General features: G+C 39.1%; 1 protein-coding gene across 1 annotated transcript in view; it reads right to left on the bottom strand.

Moving 5' to 3' along the window:
* Positions 1 to 2,094: 2,094 nt before the first annotated feature.
* LOC111650925 (cell surface glycoprotein MUC18-like) overlaps positions 2,095 to 11,078 on the bottom strand; it is a 28,591-nt gene continuing 19,607 nt past the window's right edge. Inside the window, exons 2-6 of the mRNA XM_023400859.2 lie at positions 3,522 to 3,646; positions 3,189 to 3,420; positions 2,643 to 2,713; positions 2,444 to 2,531; positions 2,095 to 2,306 (exon numbers count right to left, since the gene is read on the bottom strand). Of these exons, the coding sequence (XP_023256627.2) occupies positions 2,110 to 2,306; positions 2,444 to 2,531; positions 2,643 to 2,713; positions 3,189 to 3,420; positions 3,522 to 3,646 (713 nt within the window). The 3' untranslated portion in view covers positions 2,095 to 2,109. The remainder of the gene's footprint in view (positions 2,307 to 2,443; positions 2,532 to 2,642; positions 2,714 to 3,188; positions 3,421 to 3,521; positions 3,647 to 11,078) is intronic.

Below are 11,078 nucleotides of genomic sequence, written 5' to 3'. Positions count from 1 at the left end.
ATACTATACTATGATGTTTTTTGATGTTTTTATGCCTTATTATACTATGACGTTTTATGCCATACTATACTATGACGTTTTTGTATGTTTTTATGCCATAATAAATTATGACATTTTTTGATGTTTTTATGCCTTATTATACTATGACGTTTTATGCCATACTATAGCATGACGATTTTTGACATTTTTATGCCTTAACATAGTATGACGTTTTTTGATTCTCTAATGCCTTATTATACTATGACGTTTTATGCCATACTATACTATAATGTTTTTTGATGTTTTTATGCCTTATTATACTATGACGTTTTATGCCATACTATACTATGACGTTTTTGTATGTTTTTATGCCATAATAAATTATGACATTTTTTTGATGTTTTTATGCCTTATTATACTATGAAGTTTTATCCCATACTATACTATGACGTTTTTTGATGTTTATTTGCAATAATAATATATGATGTCTTTTGATGTTTTTATGCCTTAATATACTACGATAATTTACACCTTACTATACAGTGATGTTTTTAGGCATGTTTATAATAGGTCTTCTAATGGGAATATATTGTAGCACAGTAGTTTGAGCTGTTGCCTCTCAGTGCAAAGGTTCTGGGTTCAATCCTTCTTTGGGACCCTTCTGTGTAAAGTTTACATGTTTTTCCTGTTTCTATGTGGGTATAGTAAGGCAAAAACACTTCACAGTATGCTTAAGCATAAAAGTATCATTGTAAGGTAATAGAATCATCAATTTACCTACTGGTACCCAGAGGGAACCATGTAGTTTTCATGATGTTTTTATACCTTACTATACTATGACGTTGTATGCAATACTAAACAATGACGTTTTTTGACATTTTTATGTCTTACTATACTATGACATTTTTATACCATACTATATGACTTTTTTGACGTTTTTATGCCTAACTATACAATTATGTTTTTTGTCAGTTTTATGCCTTACTAAACTATCCTGCCACCATCTAACAGAATTACAAGATTGAGCAAAATAAATTGCAAAGTAGCAATTTATTAAGTGCAAACGTATCTTAACATATTAACATATATAAATAACTACTTTCTATGTGTGTGTGTGTGTGTGTGTGTGTGTGAGTGTGAGTGTGTGTGAGTGATGTTCTTAAGGTGGTGTTTCAAGTGCTGCTGGCTGATTGGCTGGTGGGAGGTTTTAAACCTCAGCTGGTGAGGGCCCTCTGTCCCATCTCTATCAACAATGGAGGCCATCTGGCTACACTGTACTATGAAGCAAGTTCAACATACCCAGGATATCCTTTCATCATCTCGCTTAACTGAACCTAACATTTGCAATCCTGGATAACCTGTACTACGTCAGAACCATGAAAAAATATAAGAAGAACCAGTGAAAACTGCAGGTAACTTTGGGTATAGTGACACTAAAGTGATATTTAACAAGGTGAAATGTAAACAATATGATCACATAATTAGAAAAGAAAAGAAACACTGGAAATAATTTCCAGCTATCAAAGTCAGGCTCAGGATATATGCACATGAGTTATTATTAAATTACTGAGTGAGTATTTTTGCTCTTTTGTCTCATGATGAACAAACCATTATGAACATGTGATAAAGATAAAAAATAAAATTAAAGTTATGTCAGACTGTTTCTGCTGCAGAGAGGAGAGAAGAGACTGACTTCCACTGACTGAAATGTTCATTCATAATCATGGGTAATATTTAACAGTGTGTAGATCATTTTTCTAATCAAAGACATCAGTGGGTTCAGTTTTTATTTTCCAGTTATCATCCTAATGTTATTCTGAGCTGCAGTGGTGGAAGAAGAGACAGCTTTGACACTGTCAGGAATTCTGTTGGCATTAAAGAATCTTTCTTCGATTAATAATGAAATTATAAGAGTGATTAGATATTTAGTTTGATAAACTCTCCCTCCATTTGTTAGAAGCTCTGTTAAACCCACGGTTAAACCTGAAGTTACCTCGCTAACCTCAAATCCTGCTTCATAGTGCAGCTCTCAGTTTTTTTAGTGTCCAGGTTTCACTTAAACCAAGGATGAAACACTAGTGTTAGACTCTTAGATTTTTAAAAAAAATGAAACATACAGATCAACAGTATTCAGCAGAGCTGTGTGTGAAACTCACAGTATACAGTGATGTTAATACGGTTGGTCTCTGTCATCCTGGTCCCTCCAGGAACAAAGTAGTTGACCTCGCAGTAGAACAGAGCATCCTTGTCCTCCTTCATTACCTTCATGTTCAGCTCACTCCTAACTGAGTACAGACCACTGGATTCAACAGTGGTAGTGAGCACCACTGGAGAACAAAAACGTGAAAACACACAAGACAGGAAGAAAAGAGAGGCAAATTGAGGAAAATACCTTAAACCACATAAGGAACAACCAAAAATAGTGTAGAAATGTATTGCAGATGTTGATGTGAATCCGTCTCACCATCTTGAATACTGCGTAGTGGCGTGTTGTTTCTGTACCAAGTGATGTTCGGCTTGGGGAAGCCATTTTTGACCTCACAGACCCCAATCTGAGGGAGAGGAGACAAAGAGACAAGAATAAATTCAAAAAATTGAACTAAAGCCTGACAGTCATTTCATAACATACATACTCTGATGTTCATTATTGAAAGCATGTTTACCTTGGACAGGCTGTCTTCACTGACTGAGAAGCCTTTTTGAGCAACTTCAATGGTAGGGAGGGCTGGTGTTTCTGCATAGGAATTAAGAACTGAATCAAGAACTACACTAGAATTACCATCTCGCAGTTGTACACCTCCATCTTTTTATGACGTGGAGGCATAAAAAGACAAAAAAAGTTAATGTGTTCTGGCAGGTGAAAAATTGCAGTTTTCAACGGTTTCAAACTGTTTCAGTGTCTCAGTGTGTTCAAGGAAACATGTCAAAATGCTTGTGAGGGGCTGAACTGTCATTGGAAACACTGAAAGGAGTTGAAGGGTTCAGTTGAAGGGTTATCACTGCAATAAGCTGAAATTGCAAGTCACGTGAAAGGACTGAAAAAGCTGTAAACATTGAACTATTGGTTGAGTTGTATTCACTGAAAGCAGTTGAAATGTGAAGTTGAATTGGCCACAGGCAACAACTAATGATACCCATTCTTTCAGCATCATCTATTGTTATCCTGTATCTGGTGCTGTTAACAGAGGCCATCTCAGACTGAATCTTACCAAACACCTTGAGCTTTGTACGTCCCTCCCCATCCCCAACCGTCAGACTGTTGATGAAACAGATAAATTCCAGTTCGTCCTCCAGCCTCACATTGTGGATAGTCAACACCACTCCTCCACTGGCTCCGGTACCGTTCACACTGATCCGGTCAGTGAACGGTGTGCCTCGGTGTACAGTCTTCATGGTGCTGTCCTGGAAGTAGATGTTCTGCCTCTCGCCTGACCGTGTCGTCTAAAGGTTTTTTTTTTTAAAGGATCAAACATCACATGCAAAGAAAAATCATACTTACGTCTGTATGTGTGTATGTGTGCAGCAGGCTCGATCAAACTCACATAGAACCACTTTATGGTCGTGCCGCCGATGCCGTCATCCGATTTGAACATGCAGGCGATCTGAGCTGTTTCGCCCCTGAACACTTCCACTCTGTCCTCCATGTTCACCTCCACAGTGGCCCATGCTGAAGAAAGAGAGTGAATATGGTTGTTGTTGAATACGTCTGTTCAACATGTTTTAATCATTCATAACTATCAGCTTCCTAATATTTCATCAAAACAGAAATAAATTGTGGAATCTATCATCTTTCTTTTTCTTATTTCTAAAATCATTGGGGATATAACAGAAATGCTTCAAGCCACTGAGTGGGTGAGCTGGTGTGCACGTTTGACTGGCAGCTGAGCCGGCAACATCCAATGTTCCTTAAGACATAGTTGGCAGAGTAAAGAGTGCCAGGCTAACCGACGAAACAAATGAAAATGATGTGGAAAATGTGATGGAAATATCACATTTATGTTTGTGTCATGTAATAATTTGAGGAATGTGCTCCATGCACATCACGATTTATTCACTAAATTAATACATTTATCAATGCACCAATTTTTCCACTCCAGCAAGGCGTAAAAAACTTTTTGACTTTTCTTTATTTTCTTTATTTTTGAATGTACAGCATTTCCCCACAGGTAATTTTATTCACAAATTGAAAATAAGCTTTTGCTCCAAAAATCTGAGACCAAAAATGGTGTGTTAGTGTCACTGTCAGCCTGCAACAGAACAGTGAAGTTACTGCTTTATGCAAATACTGTTTGAACTTAAAAACACTGATGGCAATTATTAAAGAAATTCTTCATCTACACATCAAAATAACTGCATTCTGACTCGAATATGTACAATAATAGCAAAAAATATCAAATTCAAATTTCTGCCTCTTGAGTGTTTACTAAAGAGGCCACGAGACATGTGATGGGGGGGTGGGGGGGTAATTTTGACTTGTTACAGTATGAAAAACACAGGTGTTACTCAACATTAACAATGTCTCTGTTCTGTAAGTGCCCCAGTACACCATGACAATGTGACATTCAGACACCCACATCAATATACTGCATCTGTGATAAAATAATATTGGGTGTTATATCAACCTGGCTGATCAAAACTTCATGCCAATAAAGCTTCATTGAACTCAACCTGAAATGGACGGGATGGCGTTAAGAAAGAACCTCAGGGTTAAAAACCAGTCATCCTGACAAGAACCTGAATGCTGAAGAAACACACAACCTCTGCATCCACACCCTGTTGAGATAAACTGGAATGGAGCCATGGAGGCAAAAAAAGAGAGAAGAAAGTCATGGTGGGTCAAAGGGAAGAGAGAGATGCTATGACAGGAATGAGAAGCCCACCCATGTCCACATTAATGTGCTGCATTCCACCATGTCACCCTCTCACAGGAAGAAAGGCTCAATTTACAGGCAGCATAGTAGCCCCACTGTTCCTTCACGATGCGTCTCTGAGGAACGAGTGGTTTTCCCCTTCCAGGGTCTCTCGCCGTGACGCATCCTGCTAGTTTATAGGGAGGACCCCTAGTTACACGTTGCATCGGAGTGTTTCAGTAGATGTATGAGATGCCAACGAGAGCTGTAGCCTGGAGGTATGAGGCCGCCAGGTTTGATTTAGCCTTTACTGAGTGTCTTTTCATTGTGTTGGTGAATGTAGCTTTTCTCACGGGAGAGAAAGATGTGATGGAGGGAAATGTCTGAGTTAATGTCAAGCGCTGCCCGAGAAAATGTAAATGAGAGTCATATGTGTCCTGCATTGACCTCTACTTACTCAGTCAGCTTCCACTATCATTTGTACTCTGGTTCATGAAGAGGAATCTGTCTTAAAGACTTGAAAAACTTGAACTGAACAGAAGTAATAAACCTCCACAGCAGTACATTTAGTTTGTCTCACCTATACATCATTGTATTATTGTATATTAACAGCATCATTTTGTCAAGACAGAAAAAAAACCACATCATATCAAGATTCATTTAATAAATTTTTCAAGAGCTTCCAACTGCATCTCATGGTCAGCAGATCATGTTTGCTCAGTTGTTGTGGACTGACGTAACCATGGAGCTTTGATCACATAATAACAGTTATCATGACTGAAGTCCCAAACTTAGGCCACTCCATTCAGTGATGCCTCTTGTTAAAACAAGACTTTGAAAGAAGAAAGAGCACTTTTCCGGTGGTTAATGTCAGACGACTTTAAGTTCATCTATGTCATAGCATTTACCATTAAATTGTGAATTGTGGCCACAGAGGCTGCTCTTTAGCGATACATGTCGCTTTAAACAGATGTTAAAATAATCTGCGTAAATTAGATAAAAGGAAATGATTTGCTGAGGTGCCCTTGGGCAAGGCATTTCTCTATTACAGCTGCTCACTGGACAATAGATATATCTGTTGACATACTGGGTAATCTCCAGCCAGGTGTGTGGAGTACACCATTGCTGAAAAAAAAAAAAACAATAAAAATAAAAAAATAAAAAAACACCACAAAAATCCCTCAAGGCGTTCACGAGACGAACGGACAACCAAAAACATAATGCCTCCACGGCTGTCGTCAGCATGGAGGCATAGAAATAATCAGATGTGTAATCTGCAGTTAAGTGAATTACCATAACACCAGGGCTGCCTGCTAATGAGCTTATTATCCAGACTCATCCCTGCTTCACTTCTGGCTCTTTACTCCTGCAACATTAACTGCTGTACCTCAAACTAAACCTCTGACTACTCGTGCACCTTCATCAACAACAAACACGCTTCCCCCTTCTTGACTCCTCTGACTCATTCCCCCAATCTAAACTGCCTCCTCGCATCTCTCCCCCTTTTTATTCTCCCACCTGCCTCTCCCTCTGCTGTGTGTTGCTGTTTACCACTGGCTAATGGAGCTGGACAGATGCTTTCCTGTTAAAGAAATCCAATTAGACTCTCCAACACAGACATTTCCTGGCCATTAGCAAAGAAAGGACAACGCTGACTCACTTGGAGCATCCCATCCCCCACCTGAGGGTTTTCCTTCAGTAAGAAGAGCAATTCATAGTGGCATGACCAGGTAAAAAGTCAGATTCTACTTTGCAGTTCAGACCGAATGCTTCACAGTCTTTCCCTATACTGTCTGACAGCTAGAGTCTGTTTGCTCATGGGAAGCTCAATCAAATTTTCTTAGTAATTTGATCAGCATTCATCTCCATAGTGCATCAGTCAGAGAAGATGGCACTCCAAGGCCTCAGATCGATCCTTTCTGATAATGAGAGCAGAGTCCATGCACATTGGGTAATAGTCCTAAATCAGTATGACAGACGAAAAGCTGAGCATCCCCTCTAACCGCTGGCAAAGCTGGGCCTCTCCAGTTTAACAAACTCCCCTCAGCAAACACAGCGAGAGGGTGTGTTTGACCCCGAGACAACAATTTCACATGCTGAGTGTATGATTTTCACAGGAGAAGGGAATGTGTTGTGTATACTTTAGTAAATATCTGCTGCTGACCTTCTTGAGTTTCTTGATTATCCCAAGTACGTTTTATCTTATCCTGGGTTCAGAAACATGGATATGCTAGCCGGAGTACTCCACAGGAAACCAGGATACTGCGTCATTTAGATGCCTTATTTAGGTCTCTGATAATTCCTTGTTGGTACAGCAATGAGTGGCAGAGATTTTAAAAAATCAAGACACACCAGCACAGAGGTGCTCACAAACCAGAGGTAATGTTATGATCTATACAAGGATATAAATAACCAGGTGTCTTCTTTTCTGTGTAAACATTAAATCCTGAATAACATCCAAATGGGGATAAGACTGAAAATTGTGATATTAAAGGTGTACACAAATACTCAATGCTCCAACCAAAATAACGTTAACATGTATTAAACTGCTGAACTATATTACATCACAGACAACATCAAATGCAAGGTAAATAAAAACTAACAAATAAATCAAATCTTGCTTATCTGCAGTGTTGTGTGTCTCTACACTTTATTGATATGAATGAGGGCTTCAGGAACAAAGCTCTCCTTATACCGTTTTGTTCTGTACTTTGGGACTATGAACCATTGTCCAAAATGAGGAAGCTGATTTTCACCGTTCAAAAGATGCGAGCGGCCATTTAAAAGGCCAGCTATCCACTGTAACTGTCTGGTTTACAGGGACGCTAGGTTAGGCTGGCAGCTTACTGGATCATTTAACAATTTGATTCACAGAATTCCAAAGATAAAATCAATTCAGAAAAAGCACGGTAGAATTAGGTCATCATGGTCTTGTCAATTTGGAAATAGGACAGTTTCCTCACACACAACAAACACTGATGCTCCTTCTCGTACACAGCTTCACAATTTTGCCTCAAAGTTAGGATTTGTGTCAATAATGGTCCAAAGGTATTTGTAAGACTGTACACATTTCCCTGTCTGACCTTCAACTGATGTGACTTCAGGTATATTGGCACATCTTCAAAAAAATCAATTATCATATATTTTCTCTTAGATAGGTTCAGTTGAAGGTAGGATTCCTCACACCACTTGATAAATAATAGCAGTGAAAGCGTGCGTCCTTGTGGGGAGCCAGTTAAGGAGCGGAGTTGGTCAGACAGACCTCAGGCCCAAGAGCAACATCAAAAAATCCAGAATATATTTAACCCGATGTCAATGCTCAATATTAAAGGAATAGTTTGGTATTTTAGGAAATATGTTTTTTCCTTCTCTTGCCAAGAGAAGCTTGATACTGCGCTCATGTCTGTAAATCAACTATAAGGCTATAGCCAGCAGCCACTTAGCTTAGCTCAAACACTGAACCTGGTCAAATTAAAGCCCCATAAACCCACAACATGTGGTTTTTTCACTTTTCTTCTCAGAGAGAAGAAGACCTAAAGTGACATAAGAAATAAAAATAAATTTAAAAAGTGACGGCTGAACTTAACAGGAATGCATTGATTTAATAATAAAAAGGATTCCCACACTGCAGAAAGAGAAAGAGAAATCCTTATTTCAACAACAGCACTGTTTATATTCCCACAGATACACATGAAACACACCAGAGAAACCAGTTAAAAGGGATATTTTTGCTTTGATTCATGAGGCTAATTGAGTCTGGTTCACACACTCACATACCCGTGCACACGCACATCTCAGTTAGTGTGTCAGCGCTGATAATCAAGCTTCAAAGAGCTCGAGTGTAGGCTGCAGGTGATCTCTCCACAGAAATAAACATCTTGGTTCAGCTGTTCCCCCGTAAAACACAGCTCATCCCACAAAGAGGATGGATTGTATTCAAAGGCACGACAAAATTAGGTGCACTTAAAAGATAAGACAAAATAAGCCCCACAACACACCCCTTGTAAAGGAGAGCAAAGGCAGATAGGATAATCTCATGAGGGAAGTCATATCAAAGACATTGTGTATCCTGACAAAAGGCTTTGATTTCATCGTAGACATAATAATCAGTTTCTGTCTGTGGGGAGAGATGATAACAAAGCTTCCTGCCAGACTCTGAGCTTCTGAGGTATATAAAATCTCTTCACTTATACGTGTAAAGACAACTTCCTATAAACCCGGAAAACTATTGTTGGGGATCAGAAGACAATCTTTTCTTTTCTTTTTTTTCACATTCATGACCACATACATATATTTTGTCATTTCTGCTTTATTTGATAGAGTGTGACAGAGCAGAGAATGAAAGGAAAGAAGGGGAGAAAGGGGATGACATGCAGCAATGAATGATTGGAAGCCAGGTCACTGTGGTAAGGACTTGTTTGTGGATCGCACTCTACCAGGTGAGGCACCAGGGCATCCCTACAGCGGTATATTTTAAGCAGATGCTTCAGTCATCCCTCTGAGAGGTACAGTAGACAGATGAGATGTGGCATGTGTTTGTTCAAAGGCTGGAATCTGTTTTGACGTTCTAACCATGAAAGAGTCATTGACAAGCTGCAGTCGACCTCCCCTCTCCCTCCGCCTGCTCTGGCAACGGCCCAGACCACAGATGGTCACTGGTGAAGGACAGGACGTCCACCTTCAGCACATTGAGTGGTATTCAAACCAGATAAGCGTCCTGTGCACTTTTTGACATTAATCAGATGAATCGAACCGGGTGAAAGAACGGTGGTTCGGGTGCAGAACATGGCCCTTCAGAGACTACACAGAATAGATCAAAAACCTACATTAAAGATGGTATTAAATGCTCATTAACTATGTTTTAGGGAAATTTGGAAAACAAGCTTTCTCCTAGAAATTACATTTATATATATCTATATCTATATATAGATATAGATATATATAGAGTAATCACGTCCTGTCTTTCCCTAACTTTTCTGTGAGTGCCTAAACATAACCACAACAATACACAGTCACAAGAGTATTCTGCTTGTGCAGTCATTATCGATAAATATCAACTGGGTGGAACTGTTAAAGAACAACATTTCCTCACTATTTTCTTAAAAAATATATAATTACTCTGAGTATCTTTTCTTTCTTTAAAAATTTTCTTGCAGTATAGAAACCTAATTTCTAAGAGGAAGGGTTGTAACAAGAAAAAAGGCTTAAAGCCACACCTGCAGCCTCAAGAGAGTTTGATATTCAATACACCACACAATGTGAAAATACTGGACCTAGTCAACAGGATACTGACCGGGTTGTGCTGCAGGAAAGGTAATTACAAGAGGATGTCCCCATCAGTAAATTCCATCACATTTTGGCCTTTAGATTAAGAAACATCCTGCGAGCACATTTCTTGACTCTTTGACCTGAGGGTGGTGCGATAGGAAAGAGTGTGTAAAATGGTAAGCCATGAAAATACTGAACAAATATCATGACAATCTGTTGATTAGAGTTTATTTTTTTCTTGTGGAAAAGTAAAAATTGTGGCCTCCTGGTTGTGCTGGAGAAAAGGTCAGGGGGTCACCAAAATTAGCTAGTGAATAATTACTATTCACTAGCTGTCATATATCTTTCAAATGAATGGACAAAAGCATCAAGAAAGCCCCATCTCAAATGTGAGAAAAACTCAGATCAAAGCAGCAGCAATGACTGACAGCATGATTGCTGAGGTCAAGAGGAAACACACACACGCGCACAGGCACACACAGACACACAGACACACACACACACACAGACACACACAGAACTTGTGAGCTTTCAGCCTGTCTGTCTGGGAAGTGTGATGTGAGACGAGCCCATCATATGTGCAACAGGATCTGTTCACAAACAAACACACACACACACCTATATATATATATATATATATATATACATGCTTCAAGGTCTCTAAGCTGTACCTACTTCATATGTACCAGGGAGAGTGACTACCAGCACTAAACACATTATTAAATGGTTTGCAAATGTCTCAGAGCACAACTATCACATGATACACATCTCTACTCTGCAGTGTTTCATTCACTGCTTTCCAGGCACTTACTTGGTGATTCAACAGCAGACTTTCCACTCTCTCTAAAGGTAAATACGTAGTCTAGAATCTATAAATCTAAAAGAGAGAGCCCGCAGTTTTGTTTGCATTACAGAGTGCTTATATCATTTGTTTCTTCTACTACAAGGTTAGATATGTACTGGATTAATATTTACATACCA

The sequence above is a fragment of the Seriola lalandi genome, unplaced genomic scaffold (assembly GCF_002814215.2).
Source record: "Seriola lalandi dorsalis isolate HSWRI2012SDOR001 ecotype SW California unplaced genomic scaffold, Sedor1 jcf7180002053065, whole genome shotgun sequence".
NCBI lineage: Eukaryota > Metazoa > Chordata > Actinopteri > Carangiformes > Carangidae > Seriola > Seriola lalandi.
Note: the sequence above shows the minus strand (reverse complement) of the source record. Positions and strands in the feature narration are given on the sequence as shown.